This window comes from Rhododendron vialii, chromosome 13a, assembly GCF_030253575.1.
Source record: "Rhododendron vialii isolate Sample 1 chromosome 13a, ASM3025357v1".
Lineage (NCBI taxonomy): Eukaryota > Viridiplantae > Streptophyta > Magnoliopsida > Ericales > Ericaceae > Rhododendron > Rhododendron vialii.
This window is the reverse complement of record NC_080569.1, coordinates 3,287,501-3,306,789: the sequence shown is the minus strand read 5'-3', so window position 1 is coordinate 3,306,789 and position 19,289 is coordinate 3,287,501. Positions and strand designations below refer to the sequence as shown.

General features: G+C 39.7%; 3 protein-coding genes, 1 non-coding gene and 1 pseudogene across 11 annotated transcripts in view; 2 read left to right on the top strand and 3 right to left on the bottom strand.

Moving 5' to 3' along the window:
* Nucleotides 1-3,146: 3,146 nt before the first annotated feature.
* LOC131313779 (pentatricopeptide repeat-containing protein At1g63330-like) lies at nt 3,147-7,120 on the bottom strand (annotated as a pseudogene).
* Nucleotides 7,121-8,714: 1,594 nt separating this feature from the next.
* LOC131313713 (histone H1) lies at nt 8,715-14,128 on the top strand. Of its 7 annotated transcripts, XM_058342168.1 has the most exons (5): nt 8,716-8,937; nt 9,037-9,560; nt 10,651-10,773; nt 13,316-13,379; nt 13,992-14,128. In XM_058342168.1, the coding sequence occupies exons 1-4, from the start codon at nt 8,845-8,847 to the stop codon at nt 13,377-13,379; spliced, it is 804 nt and encodes a 267-aa protein (XP_058198151.1). In that variant the 5' UTR covers nt 8,716-8,844; the 3' UTR covers nt 13,992-14,128. The 7 variants fall into 7 exon arrangements, with proteins under 7 accessions (XP_058198152.1, XP_058198150.1, XP_058198151.1 ...); XM_058342169.1 differs by having other exon boundaries at nt 8,715-8,937; nt 13,316-14,121; XM_058342171.1 differs by lacking the exon at nt 13,316-13,379 and having other exon boundaries at nt 10,651-10,799; nt 13,992-14,112.
* Nucleotides 10,889-16,108, bottom strand: LOC131313712 (calmodulin calcium-dependent NAD kinase). Of its 2 annotated transcripts, XM_058342164.1 has the most exons (9): nt 15,948-16,108; nt 15,642-15,827; nt 15,302-15,525; nt 14,953-15,014; nt 14,524-14,748; nt 14,132-14,258; nt 12,356-12,675; nt 11,953-12,097; nt 10,889-11,297 (listed from the first exon to the last, which is right to left on the bottom strand). In XM_058342164.1, exons 1-9 carry the CDS (start codon nt 15,955-15,957, stop codon nt 11,058-11,060), a joined length of 1,539 nt encoding a protein of 512 aa, XP_058198147.1. In that variant the 5' UTR covers nt 15,958-16,108; the 3' UTR covers nt 10,889-11,057. The 2 variants fall into 2 exon arrangements, with proteins under 2 accessions (XP_058198147.1, XP_058198148.1); XM_058342165.1 differs by lacking the exon at nt 15,948-16,108 and having other exon boundaries at nt 15,646-15,787.
* Nucleotides 13,055-13,161, bottom strand: LOC131315464 (small nucleolar RNA snoR100). The gene has a single exon (XR_009196792.1). It is a non-coding gene; the product is annotated as a small nucleolar RNA snoR100 (small nucleolar RNA).
* A 1,563-nt stretch (nt 16,109-17,671) lies between the features above and the next one.
* The window catches only part of LOC131314179 (GABA transporter 1-like), an 11,123-nt gene continuing 9,505 nt past the window's right edge, over nt 17,672-19,289 (top strand). Inside the window, exons 1-2 of the mRNA XM_058342670.1 lie at nt 17,672-18,010; nt 18,472-18,594. Coding sequence (XP_058198653.1) covers nt 17,785-18,010; nt 18,472-18,594 — 349 coding nt within the window. The 5' untranslated portion in view covers nt 17,672-17,784. The remainder of the gene's footprint in view (nt 18,011-18,471; nt 18,595-19,289) is intronic.

The following is a 19,289-nucleotide window of genomic DNA, read 5'->3' as shown; positions in this document are numbered from 1 at the left end:
TAGTTTGTGTTATCCTGAACTTCAAAATCTCCCCATGTTTAAACTAATCTGCTCAAGGGAATTGGGTTTTGCCTCTCAACTGGGTTTCATCTCCTCCTTCCCTTTGCATCAGATTATTTTTGGTTCAGCCTTTGTAGCATTATTTCGGCGTGTAATAAAACAGACTGGTATGGTACGATTCTACGTTGCTCAGAAATAGCCTTATATCCAGTTGGAAGTTTGCCCATTTGTATATTACAGCGTCCCGAGATTAGTTGCGATGTAAAGGTTAGCTCTTCTTTCCGGTCTAGTGTAAATCCAGACTTTACTTGCCTATGTTTACGCAAAGCTAACTCTACTAGTTTTGAAGATTGAGAATTAACACCTCCATCTACATATATTGTTCGTATGATTGTTCACCAACAATATAGCAGGAGACAATTAGGAAGTTGGAATCTAAGAGCATCTCCAATCCTTGACTTCAAATTGGGGATGCCAATTTTTTTTTGAAGGCTGATGTGGCATTTGGGCATCTCCAATTTGACATCAAAACCTCCTCTCCAACCCTTATGTCAAATTCTATTTATTTGACATCAAATTATCCCTCTCCAACCCTTATGTCAAAATACAAATGGTCATTTTTTGAAATTTGGCATGGAGGAGGGTGGCTGTCAAAGTTGGCATGAGAAGGCTTGCCTTCAATTCCACGTGTATTTGGCATCAAAAAAGGCTGTTAGGTTGGATTGAATTTTGGTGTCAATTTTTACCATTAAAATATCCACATAGAAATTGAAATCTCCCATTAGAGATGCTCTAACAAGAAAACTGGGTGAATGAACAGATATGGAAATGGTTAGGCATTCAAAGCATCTCCAACGGCAAGCAGTACCTTCAGCCAAAGCCAAAAAATTGGTTGAACCGTTTCTTTGGCCAAATTTGAGCAAGTATTGGGAGTGATTCTATGGTAGTGATGTGGAGGTGCTGATCCTTGGGCTACAACTCAAATTGACCAAAATTTGGAAACCATTGGAGCAGTTTTGTCAAAATTTGGCAAAAATACACTGTAGCTAGCCAAGAGTGAAATTTGGCTTCCATAAATTGGCCCATGCCTCCAACCACCGTAGATGCTCTTATACTATAAAAAGCTTAAAAAGCTAACCATTGGAGCAGTTTTGTCAAAATTTGGCAAAACCACATTGTAGCTAGCCAAAAGTAAAATTTGGCTTCCAGAAATTGGCTCCATGCCTCCAACAACCGGAGATGCTCTTATGCTATAAAAAAGCTTAGAAAAGCCAAACTGTGGTGAGCTTGGGACTCAAGCTTGGCATCACAGAAGACCAGGCTGCATATGCCCTCATTGATTAAGGTTCTCCTCTCTACTCCACTTTATCATAGTGGGAAGCAAAAGGACATACCCTTTACTTGAGAGCTTGGAATCAAAAACAGAATGTCAATACATGTTCACGGTTATAACAAAGCCAGACCTCTAAATTATGTTCAGGAATTCAATCACTCGAATCTAAAAGCAAAGAAGTAATCGACATGTCTAATAATTGAAGTAAGCGTGTATGCATTAACTTCAGGGGCTTCGGAATTAGTCGAGGTAGATGGCCTAGACACTTGGTTATCAGAAGAAAATAAAAACTATGCACAGTTTTGCAATTCTATGATACTCCTATTCCGCTATTATTTCGAAGGAATTATTGATTGTTTTTTGAGTGTTTCTATGCTTCATATCGTTTGACATGTATTTTTTAGACAAAATACTACATAAAAGTGATGGACACCACTGTCTTAACAAATCATAATTGAGTTGGATACCGCATATATGGCACTCAACAATATTTATTGTACAAAAGGTACTTATCACAGTAATACCTATTATGCTTTCAATCGTATCCCACTAAAACAACGTCCACGTAATTTAAAAGCTGCACTTGCAACATTATTGTTGGTATGAGATTTATTTGCAAAAATTCCATTCATTGGTCTCAAATATTTTTCGAGGTAAGCGTAAATTGATCTAAACACGTGGTTAAAAAAAAAAAAATCCACATTCCATCGGTAATTCGGTATTCTATATTCCGAACCTTTTTTCACTTTGTAAATTCTTTCAAAAAATGCATTAGGAATGGCCATCCTTAAGTCACAGACAAAGATACGTACCCAATCAATGTTCTGATTGACTTTACTAGGGGAATATCAAATCGTTACTAATAATAACCAGACACTTGTATGGATAATGAGATCAATAAATTGACGGTCCATATTAATCCAATTTCCACACCCCTGTTGTGATATCCAGAGAAATGTTGAGGCTAGAGTAACCTTCTTCTACTTTTTCGGTAATGCAGGGTGTTTCAAGCCAACATAGGGTATTTCAGACTACTTTCTATAGCTTCTCTCACAACCTTTTTACATGTTTACCCCTCAGAGTGAACTAGTCTCGAGAGTTACTTATAAGAAGAATCGAAATTGAATTCTTAGGAGGGAGCAAATTTTTAATACCCCGGACCCGGTTACAGGCCAACCCGCTAGAGTAGCCTTTTTCTGTAATGCTATCTTTTTTCTTTTGGAGCCTAAAAGCAAACCTATCGGAGTTGACCTCACCATCAGTACTAGAATTGGAGCATTCCTCTCAAAAGTGAACCCAACCCGTTATTTCCTATGAGAACAGTGGATTATTTTATTTATCTTTTGAGGGGAAAATAACAATGGAATTTATTGAGTATGAATTTGTCAAAGCGTTCTCGATTAGCAATGTTTTGACCTTTTGATTTGTTAAAATGAAGAAAAATGAAGACCGTGTTCTAACTTATGCTAATTTTTTTATTTTTTGGGGCATGTAGACCAAGAGATACAGAATTTTTGACAAGTACATACATTCATTTTCTCTACACTTTCCAAACAAACCGAAAACACGAAAGAAAAACACTACTTACTACTTCTTTATACTTTTTCTTGATTTTCTTTTTTTGCCTCAATAAACCAACATCTAAATATGACATACGATTCCATTCTGAATGTGCGAAAAGCATATATGGTGCTAGGCTGCTAGCTAGCTAGGGTGGTGTAGAAAGTGGACTCTCAAGTTATGTGACGCCAAAAGGTAATTTCTTCTGATCCTCCAGTATAAATAGACCGCATGCAAAAATAATGCATGGCCAAACCAAAAACTCTCCTCTCTCTCTCTCTCTCTCTCTCTCTAGTTGAGGGGAGTGTAGTCTGGTTCAAAATCTTTCGTATATGTGAAGCTTGAAAACGATATGAATGATTTCGGACCAGGCTTCATTCCCCTCAAAATTTGAAGAACGGTTTTCACGAAAATCACAATATACTACTTGTTCGAACACAACAGGAAGGTTCACTACCAAGAAGATGTCCGAGCGCATATGCCTCTTGATGAACAAGGTGAAGCAGAAGACTCATTGGAATCCATCAAAATTAAACTATTTGCAGAAGGTAGATGCAATATCTTACTTTTTGATCTTTAAATCTTCGACTTCGATCGCCTAACATCGTGACTGTATTTTCAGTCTTCTACTTTTTGCTTTCGTTACTCAAATAGAGCCTTTGGTTCGGCTTGATTCGATACACGATTAGAGTAAGATTTTCGTGAGATCACATTTCGGGTTTTGAATTCCACTCCATGATTGGTTATAATAACGGTGATTCCGCCAGTCACTGGATCTTTCTTCTTGTTTTCCTCTAACTGAAACACAAGAGAAAGGACGAGAGGAAACAAGAACAAGGAAAGAGCATCAAAACAGCAAAAGAGCAGAAAGACCAACAAAAACATCATCGCAGATCCCACCAATATTGAACGATGGTCTGCATAGCCGTATCCTCCTCCCGGTCCCTTCGACAGAGGTAATGGGAGAAAGAACAATTGACCATAACTTGATAGTCGGCTTCGACAATCACATATTCCTGATTCACTTCTGAAGCCCAAAAAAGGGCCATTCTAGCTGCTTCTGCTGCTGCAAGAAAGCATATAAGAGAATCCATTAAAAGACTTATCACATAAAATAGCACCATCACCATCTCTAGCAATAGCAGCAAGCACCATTTTTTTAACCCAATAGCGAAATTGATCTGAACTCCATCATGAGGAGGATGCAATTTCACAAGAGATTGCAAAGCGGCTGCAATATGCTCATAGGGTCTAGGCTCCAGAGATTAAATTCCCAAATGCGTTGCGATAAACTATTCTTCTGTCTGTCATCCGCTTAAGAATGCTCTTCATTTTGCATGATCTTTTAGAACGTTTCTTACACAAACAATCTCCCATTACCTAAAGCGTAACTTCTAACCACAACATCTGTTGTATGATGCAACACATCTTATGGTCCATCACCAGTCAATTTATTTAGAGTCAAAATGCTTTTATTTTACACTCGGACTTCATTTTATCTAAGATGTTTCAATCATGGATTGTCACTAGGGTTAACAATCCATACTTTTGAACCCACAAAAGGCTTTTCTTATACCTTTGAATGAGCCTGTTTAAGAATACATTTTCCCTTGACACAGGCAAAGAAAGAGATCACTCTTCTAAGTTGAGCTTTTTAAAGAGAGATTAATGACAACTTTCCGTTAAGAATTCTACAAAGAAACAATCGAGGTAAGGAGACAAAAAAGTATCAAAAAAGCACAATGAGATTTCATACCTACGGGCAGAATATCTTTGGACCTCTTTTTTTTGTCATAATGTAACCAACTCACAGAATACAGAGTTATGGCTTCCTTGTAGATCCTGTTGTCACCTGTCAATCCAGAAAACTACACCGTCGGCTACAGAAATGCAAAAGGATAATGTTGAAGTGACGTTTGGAAAGAAGTGGCAATGGGCCACCATGTGAGAATTCTGGTAGAACATAGAATCCTCCTTACCTTGTTTTTATCAACTGCGATCATCTCATATTCTTTAGAGTGAGAAGAAATATCGAGCCGTATATCCATGTCATGCATCCTTGCCCACGTCCCAACATCTTAACTGGGTAATTTTGCAATGTAGATGCTCATACTCGCAGATTCAGTTCCTCTTAACAACTCATCAGAAGGATCATCTTCTCAAAACAATTATTTATTGAAGTGCTATTTCCACTGGACATTGGCAAACTACGAAGATGCCTGCTGGTTTCTAGCAAACATTTGGTCTCATCAAGGGTTCAAAATCTGAGCCATCCACGAAAACTCATGCGAGTGACTTCAGCCTTCACATTATCCTATTCTGCCTTGCTTGTCTGCCCCTGGGCAGAAAATGTCAGAAGCAAATTCAGATACTCGCTATATTTTCCATCCTTTGTTAGCAAGTCCACCACTATGGAGACTGTATGTGCATCTGGTGAAACATCTCCTTCTGACATCTTACGCAAGAATTCTACCACTTTCCGTGCCTCGTTATTTTGGCAAAAGCCACTCAGAAGTGTATTAAATGTGACAACATTTGGCGCACAACCCTTCTCTTCCATCTCTAGAAACAAGTCATTTGCCTTTTCCAACTTCCCTTCTTTACAAAGCCCATGGATTATGGTGGAATATGTCACAACAGTTGGCACTAAGCCTTTCTCCGGCAATTTGTAGAATAGCTCCTTAGCAGTATCTACATTTCCTGCTTTACACAGCCCATCAAGGATGCAGTTAAAAAACTCAATGGTCGGTGCAAACCCAGTATTTCCAAGAGCCTTGATATATTCCAATGCCTCCAAGAGGCAGTCATTCTTGCAAAGTCCATTCACGAATATGTTACATGTAATTGAGTTTGGTTTAACGCCATTAGCTTGTATTTCATCATAAATTTTCCGGGCATCCTCAACTTTACATTCTTTGAATAGACCAGTTAACAAGGTGTTATACGTACAAATGGTTGGCTTGAATCCTTCACGAATCAAATGTCTATAAAATCTCATTCCTTCCTCTACCCTCCCACTCTTGCTATAACCATTGATCAACACGTTGTAACTAACAACATCACGTTCATGGCCCTTGTTTGCCATTGAAAAAAACAATTCCCTCGCATCGTCAAGTCTACCCTGCATACAATACCCATCCATCAACGTGTTATACGTAAACAAATCAGGCTTCACACCTCTCTGAATCATCAATTCTCTCAACCTATTTGCTTCTTGGGTCCTCCCCACCTTGCACAATGCATTAATCAACCCATTAAATGTTACTACATTAGGACAAATGCCTCCGTCAAGCATTTCAATAAACAACCCTTTGGCCTCTTCCCATCCATCATCATAGCTCAGACCAGAGATAAGAGAGCTATAAACGACCACATCCGGTGAAATTCCGCTACCCTTCATCTCCAAGAAGAGCTCTTTAGCCTTATCTACCATACCTTCTTTACAAAGAGCGTCAATAATCGTACTATACGAAACTAAATTGGGTTTGAATTTGGAACCTAGACCACCATTCCCATTCACCATTTCTTGATGCAACTGAAGGGCAAGGCCGGTGTTGCCTGTTCTACACAACCCATTAATCAAAGTGCCGTGAGTAATTATATTAGGTCGGCAACCCAATCGACGCATTTTCTTGAACAACTTTGCTGCATCTCCAACCCTATCTACCAAACACAAACCCTTAATCAATGCTGTGTAAGTAACAGTACCTGGACTATAACCCTTCTTCAGAATTCCACCCATAAAACCCCAAATCGACCTTATTCAAATTGCAGAAGCAATTAAGCAAGATGTTTAGTGTGATGTAATCAGATACCAGACCAGCTTCAGTCATCCTAGCGTGCATAGAAATAACATCACTGTAATGCTTGGTTTTGGCAACCGCACCCAACAAGGTATTGAATGATGAAACTGGGGACATGGGTTGGGTTTTGAGCATCTGATAAAGGAAGGTAAATGCATCGTCGAGATTGATATTCCCTGACTTGCAGTTTATTTTGAGGAACTTTTCCAGCGGGGTTTGGGATGGGATTTTGGTAATTGAGTTGCTAGTTGGGGATTTGGGATTAGAAGCACTGGGTTTACTTGGGTTTGCGAAGAAAGAAGAAAGAGTACCTTGTCGGACGGTGCTAGAAACAGCTGTTGCAGCAGCAGAACAAGGTGGAGCTTTGGAAACCATCTTCCTTCTCAGAGAGAGAGAGAGAGAGAGAGAGAGAGATGGGTTTCGGTCCTTTGGGTTCTTACTTCTTACATGCAGTTATTGGTCCAGCCTGAGAAAGCATTATGCAAGACCAGTCCATCGGCCAATTAATACCAGGCCCAGTCCGTTGATAAAAAAAAAAAAGTCTATTGATAACGAATACTGTAATTACGAACGGTGACTTCACGTGTCCCAATGTCCCGTTAACTTGTCACCCCCGATCCATTCACATTACGGACGCACCAGGCCAAGTAAATACTGTATTACGGACGCACCCTGGTTTCGTAGATTTGTGTAGAACGTCTAATGCATGTGGAACACACACAATAGATGGATGTAGAATTCATAAACACCGAACAATTTTGGACAAAGATCGGTTTAGATCTAAACACTTTAAACTATTTCCGTAGTGCGTTTAATGATGACCGCATAAGTGTTACTGTTTCATTAAAATACTTTCTCTAATTCGTGGCCGAGAGGACCTAAGGGTGGTTGTCACTTCAAATGTTAATAGTATTTTTTTCCCAATTGAGGTGTTTTTTTTTCCCTAACAAGAAGCTAAATATATTGAGATGTAGGAAGACGATTAACTCTGTCCTGTCCCCACCTCTAATACCCCCACCTCCAATCTGAGCGGGTAATCCTCAACTCGGTAAGCAAATGAGGCAGGGGTGGAATTTGGTTCCCTCGCCCCGTTTTAACCTCCAATCTGAGCAGGTAATCCTCAACTCAGTAAGCAAATGAGGCAGGGGTGGAATTTGGTTCCCTCGCCCCGTTTTAACCCGATACGATCCCGATTATAGTTCATAATATTTTTGTATATATCTATATAGATTTCATTATTTTGGTATAATAAAAGCAAAGTACCCATTAATAAATCACTAGTTTATGTCTCTGTTTTTTCTTTATTTCTATATTTTAACTCTCATCATTCATCAATATTTTATTTTCTCGTCAAAACACCCTAAAAGACACTAGTGAAAATTACTATAGTGAATGAACTTGATTATTCTCAGATCCCGACACTTTTCCGATTGCCCCCACTCCGAATTCCAATTGATAAGAAACGGGGGATGATAAATCTCATACCGCCCCGCCCCATTATCATCCCTAGCATTCAAACATTCGTTCAAAACATCTCAAAACACCAGAAAACACTCAAAGTAATTTGGCATTCTGACCACTCCAACTTGAAACCTAAAATTCTCCCAAATGCTTCATCTCCACCATCGATGCAAGTACTCCATAGAAAGCTTAAACAATCTCCTTCAAAACAATCGAAATTCCATCAAAATCCATTTAATGCAGCCCAAGCAATTTCTAAAATCAATTGAGCCGAAAAACACACCTAAAACTAAAAGTCCCTAAAGCCCAACTCCCATTTTTTTGATCGGCAAGCCCAACTCCCATTTACTCCCTCATAACCCCCCCATCCAAGCACCAAAGATGACCCCTCTTTCAACCCTCTTTCAACCGTCGATAAGAAACTAATCCAACGGCGTACGTTTAAATTTCCCCAAAGCTTTAATCCGCGTGCCGGGTAATTCCACCAACCAGCGCTCGACAGCTGGATAATGCCACCTGAACGCGCACTATTTAGCTCCCTCCTCTTTCATCAACAATTCATCATTCCAACTAAAATACCAGTAAAAGCTTAAAGCGCGCGCGCTCTCTCTCTCTCTCTCTCTCTCTCTCTGTAAATCTTTGTACTCTTCTAACCCTAACGCTAGTTGAGAATATTGTGATAATCCAATGGCAACAGAAGAACCGGTTGTGGCGGTTGAGCCGAAAGCGAAGAAAGCGTCGAAGCCTAGGAACCCTCCGCTGCATCCTCCCTACGTAGAGGTACTCGACGCGATTCTTTATTTATATCGAAATATTCGCGTTGATTGAGTTTGGGATTGGAATGCTTGGATATGATTTATGTTTGTTCGTTGTCTATAGATGGTGACCGACGCGATTGCGACGTTGAAGGATAAGAGCGGATCGAGCCAGTACGCGATCACGAAGTTCATCGAGGAGAAGCAGAAGCAGCTCCCGCCGAATTTCAAGAAGCTGTTGCTGTTCCATTTGAAGAAGCTGGTGGCGTCCGGTAAGATCGTGAAGGTCAAGGCGTCGTTCAAGCTCCCGTCAGTTGAGAAACCTAAGACGGCGACGGCGACGGCGACTGAGGTTAAGAAAGTTCCAGCGAAGGCGAAAGCTGTGGCGGCAGCGAAGCCTAAGTCAGTTACGAAAGCCAAGCCGGCTGCGAAGGCGAAGGTAGCCGCGAAGCCAAAAGCCGTGGCGAAGCCCAAGCCGAAAGCGAAGGAGAAGCCGGCTAAAGTTGTGAGGACGTCGCCGGGGAAGAAAGCTGCGGTTTCTAAGCCGGCTCCGAAGAAAGCGGCAGTTAAGAAGGTTCCGGCTAAGAGCGTGAAGCCGAAGACGGTGAAGTCGCCAGGGAAGAAAGCAGGGGTAAAAAAGGGAAAGAAGTGAGGTTTAGAATTTGCTGTCAGGGCAATAATGTAAAGTTGTTGATAGTTGTTGCCTTGTTGGTGTAGTTGGTTTCGTGCACAATGAATAGTATAGTTTCAGATTTCCTTTTAGTGTTTTGCTTGCATTCTGCGCATTGTAGCACCCTGTGTCCCTGTCTTCCTCTTTTTAGTTAGAATAATTCTCTGTCACAGCATGTTCTACTCGGTCAAATTCTTTGCAGTTCAATTGATTTTGGTTTTCTTCTTTGCGTTGCTTGTAGTTTCAAACTGGTTTCATGTGATGGGATAGCTAGAATTAGGGCCTTTGGCTGGTGGAGGTTGTCGTTTTCTTTGTAGTTACTGAATTTTAGGTGCTATAAAAGGGATGATCTAGTGGTCAAGGCTTCAGTTGGCCTATTGGGGATGGCTTACTGCATATAGGGTTTTTCCTAGACTTTAAGTGAGCTTACTGCATTGGACGCGAGCTGGTGGATGGTGGAATTGGTCATAATTAGTAGAGGCGCACATAAGCTAGCCTGGACACCTGAGATAAAAACAAGAATTTTGGGTGCTATACTTGTTTGAGACTTATTGCACTTGAAATGTACATGTATAAAACCGCATACAAATATATTTTACCTGCTTGGATTGAAGATTAGGGATAGTATGACTCTGTTTTTCATTCAGATTGTAATGTAGAAGAAGAGAGGCAATGCAAAAAACCAATAAAGATTGGAACTGCGCAGACACGTTTCTCATTTATTTGGTTGATTGTTTCCTTAAGCTTGTATGACAAAATATATTACTCTCCCAATTATCTGTATGATGAACAGGTAAGCAAAGTCAGTAGATAAGCAAATAGTCTTTTGTTCTGATCATGTGAACTCTCCCTGCAGAGCTTTAACTATGGAATGTATCTGGAGCTTCTCTGAGAACCAAATAGTTTCCATGCCCTATGATATCATGTAATATTGGTTGCAGGAAGCATCCCAGTGGTTTAGTTTGCACATTTGGTGACACTAAAGTCATATCATTATTCTTGCAGCACAACAGTTATAGGATGATATCATTATGCGTGTATACATTATATTGCTTATTTTCTTTTCAGGAAGGCAATGAAACTCATGTTTGATTGTTCCATCAGCCAAAATGTGTTCGGCAGAGTAGTATTTATTCTCTTGGTCCTTGAAGAATCAGTTGCTGCTGCTCCTTCTTCCAAATCTCCAACAAGGTACCAATTCAGATACCAAATTTCATGTAAGCATAATCTATTATCTTCCTTAAAACCTTCTAAAATGGTATAAATGTTGCACAATATTCAACTTCTATTCTTTTATCTGAACTTCGAAGGCAAAATGAATCTACATTTGAGCTATACAATGTTTAATACAGCCCAGATTACAAACTATGTTCTGTTCATAAACCTTACCAGAAAATATGGATCCTTCACCTACTATCTCCTGGGTCGTGCACCGTAAGCAGTTTAATATTGCTTCATTCCTTTGCAGTATCTATCTATCGTTTCTGTCTTTCAACTTTCTGGATTGAATACTTTAGCTCTTGTTGAATGTTCAATCTTGAAGGTGACAAGACAATGTCTTTCCAAACTGATCCAGCTGCGTAAGCTGGGTTTGGGCGCTTGTAAAGTTCATAAATGGAGTTTGCCTCATCATTCAACCTGCCTACCCTCTTCAAACAGTCTATCTCATCTGGATCAACTAGCAATGTCTTGTCCCTGTCTTTCCATCCTATCAACTTCACAAACATAATTTTGTCAGTGCAACCTGTTTAGTAATGTCGATTCCCATAAGATGTATGGAAAACTGCATAGAGATGCGCCTGATGTTCAGATGGAGATCGGCTCAGTTTAGGCCATTCCAGTTTTGGTAGGTTTTGAACAACGCTGCATTGATGTATTATGTGGCCAGTTCAGACTTTGAACCTGTAAAGCTGCCTGATTTGAAGCTTTGTGTTCAAAACCAACTGGTTAGGAATGGGAGGCCCACAAGGACCGTAGACTAACTTGGGAGGTGCCATTATACAGATGTTAGACAAGCTCTATGACTTCCATTACCCCCACTAGTATACAGAAGAAGTAGAGTACATAGTGTGAGAAATATATGGAGTGCACCTATGGCACAAACAATTGGGGAAATTACTATCAAATAATTGAGTCTTACCTAAGCCTACTGAAGACTAGCTCTGGTAGAATGTTAAAGCATTCCGCTCAAAATTGATTAGCATTGAAGTGGCCTATAATGGTCACATAGCAAAGCTGGATACCTTTTTCCAAATATGGGGCTCAACTCTAAAGATAATTGTGGAGTTTTCTTCCATTATAGTCTTCTGATTAAGAGTTCAGGAAAGCTGAATAAAATCAACCAAGAAAAAGTATGGTTGAGAGGTATACCTTAGGCTGGCCTTCCAAAGCATTGGTACAGTATAACCTTGCATTATCTACTAGTTGACAGTATGTTGTAAATGCATTTGCAAATCTCTTGTGTGATTTTAACTGTGATTTCACCCTCACAGCTCTTCTGCAAATAATAGCTCTCCTGCCAACACCCAGTTAAGTAAAAGGGGCTGTTAGAATTTTGTCTCTTCTCTTTAAAAAAACAAAGAGTTGAGTATGCACATTCGCATAGGTTTTTGCTGTATTTCTGCAAGATTTTGTTCCATAAAATGGCTAAGCAGGAGAGAAGAGAACAACAGAAATGTGAGTCTCCCAAGTTCTGCATTCTCTTAAGAGTTTGCTTATTCTCCTTTTTAATGATATAGTATTTGCTCTTTATGTTGAGAATAAGGGAACGAACCTTATGCCTCTAATAACAGCTAAATAAGCATCACAAACAACTCCAACGAGCTCTATCCTGTATGGTCTTCTCTTCTTAGTTCCATCTTGTTCTACTTCTTCTTCGGTCTGTTCCCAGTAGCTTTCAGTCACAACTCCATCTTTACCCACCTTATAACCAGCTCCCATTCGGTAACGGCGCCGGTGAACATTCCTGGCCATGGTTATTGTCTGCACAACAAAAGGGACCCAAGAGAGTGTTCCATCCATGATCACATCCCTCCCTTCATTGAGCGCTGTTACCAGCAGGGATGATGCTGCATCAGTAGATGATTGGTGCACCTGTTCGGAGTCATTCGTTGAGTTTTACTATCTAAGCTATTGCAACAATAGAACTTGAAAAAGCTAAAGATTAGTGACATGTACATTACGAGATCTGTTTTCTTAGGCATGCCAGACTGAAGAAAAGATTGTCTAGGTGAAGAAGGCAAGTGGGTGGTGTGTCAATATGGAATAGAGAAGGAACAAGATCTCCTGAAGCTTTGAAATACTATGAATAGCACTATAGCAGCATACAACAACAACAACAACAACAGAACCCATGTAGTCCCCAATCATTGGGGGTATGGGCGGGGGAGGATTGGAGACAGACCTAACTTTTGGCAATATGCACAAAGTGGCTACTCTCAGAATACCACTAAAACAGTGGCCCCCCTATATCTGTTTTGCTGTGGAACCATGCCCCAAATCAAAGCCAAATGGCATCAGAAAGGGCAAGCCTAGAGACCCAATTCAATTTATGTGCACATTACCATGCTTCTTTCATTGATAATCCAGAGCATCGGTATGCACAATATGAATAGCAGCATATTTTGTTTATATATCCACAACACTGTGGAGGTGTTATTTTTGAAGGAGATAGTGGAGGAGACAAATTTCCAAATCATACTAGTCAGTATTGACTATTGAGAAATCTGGGCAGGTTCAATGTGGGATCTGGGGAGCTCAATTGCAGTTGGATACCGTGTCTGGTATTTTTCATCTAGGTATGTGTTGTATCACTTGTCCACTAATTTGTTTTGCAGTTCCAGTATCTCCTTCATTGTTTCGCTGTTTCTACGCTGGACACTATGGTAAATTGCTGCTAGCTTGTGGAATGTGTTGTTTTTGCCGCTTAAGACCAGTATTGAAATTGCTGTTAATAAACCTGTCTGGGGTTGCCTTGGCAAGTTAGTTTGCTTGTTGGGTCTGAATATTTCTTGGAGCATAAGTTCATCTAGTACTGTCCCATATGAAGTAAAAGAACAAGTTATTCCAATTTTTTCTTATATGTACTCGTTAGGAATTTCTCAGGTTATCAAGTCCAGTGATCTTGATCTTAAGACTGGAATGCATTAGCTAGTTTACATAGTACTTGCTAATAGAAATTAAGTGAAAAGTTCTGGACCTTCACTTCTGTTAGGAATTTAACAAGCAAATGTTAAAGAGTATAAGTTTTGAGAATTTTATCGGCTGTTGCAAAATTTGGTTTCAGGAATTGACCTAATTTTATCAGTAATCCGTCACTTGATCTTCAAATTTTTTCTTCTCATCCCGAATACAAAAGCTTGTAAATTGGTATTGCAAGATGTCTAAGAAACACTCGTGACCATTTGCAGGTAGCTGACCTACTGTGAGGCACGGATGTAGTGGTGGGTTCTAGGAACTGTGATGGGTATTGTGAAGCCAAGACCAGAACTTGCTCGCTATCCCATGGTTGTGAGAGAGAGAGAGAGAGAGAGAGAGAGAGAGAGCATACCAATTCAGCCGTTTGAAGCATGTCATGATGGCCTCGAGAGCTGAGGGCTTTGTAAATGACATCCGACTCTTTGAAGGCATCAGCTTCTATAATCACCATGTTCCCCGCTGCTACTGACCACAATGGTCTGTACACATTTTTAGGTAAAACCCACACACACTTGGATATCAGTTTAAGGAAAAACGTAATCAATAATGCTGCACAGCACAGATCCAGAAGTTCCACAGAAATATGCCCAGAATCTGCATTCATCCGGGTGGGGTTTGGTCCCCATTGCCCAGAATCAGTAATTCTGGGTAATCTGAACTCTATTTCTGAAAAAAATTCTGGTGAAGTATTTGTTGGGTAAATTTAGTTGTACACTTTAATTAATGAGGTATGAATATGCTTACTCTTTGAGAATGTCCTTGAGCACAGTACTCTTTCCAGCTCCCATCCCACCACCCATGAGGAGGAGAAGCGGGCTCCTATCTTTGTGGTCCACAGGAGCCATCACATCCGTACACTGCGAATCATCAACCGCCGATGCAATTCTGATGGCTTTCATCTCCTCCACCAACGTATTGAACACTCTCGCCACCTTCAGGTTTTTCGTCACCCTTTCAAATCTCTGTTCCCTATATACCAACAAAACAGAGAAGAGTAAATTAATGGAGCCCCAATGCAAAGGACTTGCTCAATTCTCTGAGCCCGAGTTTTCTTCACAAAAAAAATGAACATAGTGTTTTGTTGACAGCACTGCCTTTGTATAGTATCATGGGCAATATTCAAAAAAATTTAAAAATAATAGTGGATTGACTGTAGAAATGAAAACCTAGTACCTCGTTGCTGCCATGACAATGTGTTTGAGCTTCTTTTTTGGCTCAGAATCAGCACCCAGTACCTGATATTTTTTCAGAACAGAGTTAGCTATTGTTTTTGCTCATTGTAGTTGTATCTGGTGTGAAACTGAGATCTCAAAACGGTTTACAACATTAAAGATTCTCTTATGAAGAACATTAATGATGTGGTATTTTACAATTGCGAAGTTTCAATTTTGAACGAATCGTAAAAGATAAGAAACGAAAAGTGCAAAGAAAATTAAATTGATGTGGCAGTGACATTTCTGTTTCACTGAATTCTGTTGCATTTTTATAGCATCCCATGGGGAGTATTATCCCATAGATTTACCTGGCTAATCATTTGATGTGCTTGGCTCCAATGGAATGCAAAGTAACTGAGGATGCACCTCTCCAACTCCTCCACCAGCTTTATATACAGCGAATCCGCATCCGGTTCATCAGCAAAGAAAGCATATATATTTTCTTCACACCCTTCAGATTTCCTAATATAATCAGATGCCAACTTGCACAGATGTGGACATTCTCTTCTATCTGCAAATCCCATTTGCCTAGCTGCACCCATTGATGCGAGAGAGATGAAAACAATAAGATCATTAATTATGAAGGCTGGAAAAGATCCAAAATCATGAAGGTTATTGGAAGAAATGGATGAGCACATTGATTTATACCTACATAGTGGGAGAAACGCTCAAGCTTCTCGACCTGGCCGGAATCTGATATTTTAATCCGAGGAACGATCTTTTGATCTCTTAGCTTCTTGAGACGGTAATGCATCGCGGCCGCGATGATCAACCCGATGGAAGAGGCTACGAGGATCTGTGTGCAGGTTGGTCTGCTAGTGCCATTGTAGTAATCTGGAGAGAGAAACATGTCGATGAAAGATGTAAGAAAACAGTTTGTGATTAAAAATTTGTATCATGGAGAGAGAGAGAGAGAGAGAGAGAGAGAGAGAGAGAGAGAGAGAGAGGATTTACCTTTCTGCATGTCTTGGTTTTTTCAAGAATGGGAAGACAGAATTCCTTTCTTTAGAATTTGGACTGAGATTTGCATGCAATTAGAATCAGAGGTTTTTTCCCCATTGAAATGGTGTTACAGCTGCTGGTTAATCGTTATGTTTGTTTTTTGGGAAAAAAGATTCATGCGGTAGGTGGCTAAGCCATTCTTTTGATACCAGCAGATTAGGAGATGACACGTGGGGTGGTTTTTAACCAAAGTAATACTAACTTATACTACTGTTTTTTAGAGATAAGGTTGAATTATTAGATACTCAAATAGACAAATACACCCTCAATACCTTTATAAAAAACTGGATATTTATTTAATTAGAATAAAAAAATGTCATACACGACACCAAGCAGACGCAGAAATTTGATTGTTTCAAAGGAGATTTGTTTAAGCTTTCTACATACGGAGTGCTTGCATGGATGGTGAATATGAAACATTTGATGGAATTTTAGATTTCGAGTTTGGCAGTTTTAAGGAATGACTCATCTACCCTCCCCTATGGCTCTAATTTGGCTCACATTATGATGAAACCCCATTATGATTGTCCCCAAAAAGGCCTAAAAACCCAAGCCTCTTATGATTCACATTCGTTACCGGCCCGAAGCTTTTAAAGCAATGAACTCTATTGTAGATTTGTAGTAGGCCGAATTAATATGCTAGTTCGGTCTAGGTTCAATACGCTTGACGGAAGGCCGGGCTTAGCCCCTCGAGTCTATCACACGGGTTTCTGTTATATTGTGACCATTGGTTCTTGATGTTCTCTCATGGTTTCAATGCCCAATTACTCGTAAGCTTAGGTTTCCTTTCAGAATCCTGTGGTTTTAATTCGGTTTCACGTTGTTTCTCAACATCCAAGCCTATAGCAATGGAAATTTTAGCTTGTTCCGGTTCCCATAGATAAAAAATTAAAAATTGGTTTTTCGTTTTTGCTAGTTAATATGATAGACAAATATACTTATGCAAGTATGGTATTCAAGTGGTGTAAAGTGTGAATTTTTAAGTTGAATGCTTAATAAATGATTTTTTTTTCACTTTCACCCTTTACTTTGAGCAAAATCATTTATTATAATTGATGCTTAATAAATGATTTTGCTCAAAGTAAAAGGTGAAAGTGACACTTTTCTCACATGCTCGTTTGTTTCGATTACCATTCCTTACGGTGACCCCTTCATCACCACTTATTGTACATATAAATGAGATGAGTTCCTCTCCATACTCTATTAAAATACGCAAGTCAGGTTAGTCTTGACAAACTTTTTGGAAACTTTATGCTTATTTCGTACATAAATTGACTTTGGGTACATACAAAAAGTTTTGTTAAAATGTTTAACAAATTGACTAAAGACGAAAAAATATCCATCTCTATTAATAAAAAAAAAACTATCTTAAAACTAACAATCAAATAAGGTGAAAGTGTTTGTTTCTAAAAAATCAAAAGTCCATACTTTGTATTTAGCCCAATCAGTTGCTTCCTCAAAAAGAGAAAAAGTCAAAAGAAAAATGGAGAGCGATGGCAATTTGATTTTTCCCTCCTCCCTCCTCTCATATCATACCCAAAGTCAAAAAAATACTACTGTTACTCTACCATACCACCCAAGTTGAAGAAAATTATAGGAGTAGTACTAAAAGACAAAAAGTCAAAAGATTACCATCAATAGATTGCTTATCAACTGGACTTTTCTAGTAGTAGTAGTAGTTGTTGTTGATGTAGATAGATACTCCATATATAATTTCTAGTTCTGCATTCTCGATCTCCATCATTTAGCCAAACAGTTTCAGAGAGCATAATCAACACAAACACCAAGTATGGTTTCACACCACTCGGACGCAGCAGCGGACAATTCTAGTTTTTGCGATATTGAAGACAGAGAAAAAAAAGAATCAGTAGAGGGAGGAGGAGATTCGAGAGGGAGTGAGGGAAATGGTAGAGGTACGTGGAAGCACGCCGCTTTCCACGTCGCCACCACCATCGCCACCCCTGCCGCTTACGCTCCTCTTCCCTTCGCCATAGCCTCTCTCGGTTGGCCCCTCGGTAATCACTTCCTACTCTCTCTCACTACTGCCAGCCGTACGTAACGGATATTGTAGCTTAGCTCAGCTTCAAAAATAGCTTAATTTTAAGCTTGGTTTGTTTGTCCGACGAGCTATTTCTGAGCTCGAATAGGAATAGCTAGCCTCTAGTCTTTTTGGAAAGCACGAATAATCGAAAAGTGAGTTATTAAGCTTTTTATAAATTTAACCAGATTAAATATTGTAATACTATTAATCTTGGTTTGACTAATAAGTAATAAGTCGATTTTCTTGAACGAGCTTTTAATGAGCTGAAGCACGAGTCGTGTTCTCATAGCTTAGTTTAGTGGGGCACCAAATCTCACAGAAACACTCTCCTGCTGCATATTTTCAGTTTCGTTTCAAATTTTCTCCTTAAAATCGCGAATGTTTTTTGTCGGCAATAAGCAAAGAAATGATGATATTGGCTTCTTCCTGATTCAGGTGTGTGTAGTTTGGTGGGAGCTACACTTGCGACTTGGTACTCTAGTCTTTTGATCGCCTCCCTATGGGGATGGAATGGGAAGAAGCAGACCACGTACCGAGATCTTGCTGGGAGCATATATGGTTTGTAACTTTGTATCTATGTTCTTGATTTCATTTAAGAACTTGGGCATCTATTTTGCCTCATTTTCTGTTTTTTGTAGTACCGTATGTTATTTGTGGTATTTTCTTTTGGGCTGCCTGCGCTGGCTGAGTAAGTCGAGTGGATTGAAGTTAGCTACAATACGAATGAAACCTCATCTCTTTCATTAGACTTTTTACCCTAACTTGGTAGGCAGCCTAATGGACTGACTAATGTAGGAAAATAGTGCGGAAAACAATTAACAATTTTACTATTTCTGAAAATTACAACATAAACATGAATCGCAAAATTACAGAATATGAAATGTAAACATAAACTGTAAAAAGAGTTTTGACAATTCCAAACCGAGACCCGTTTTGTACAACGGTGCCCTTAAGACAAATTCGCCGCCTCACCGGTGCTGGAGGTTGTGTCGGTGTTCGTCTCCCAGGGTTGACTCGGTTACCACTCAGCCGCCGGAGCACCGCCGTAGACTGCCCGTCGAACCAACTTGTGTCTGTACTCTCTCTCTCGAAAAGAATAATCGTATTGCAGAAGAATGCTTTGGATTGTTTTCGGTGTGTTGAAACCAAAGATAGAGGTCCCTTTATATAGCTGAAGGAGGAGCCTCTACCATCAATACGACAATGAATACGAATATTTATGGAGGAGCCAATAATCAATAGGGGAATTGATT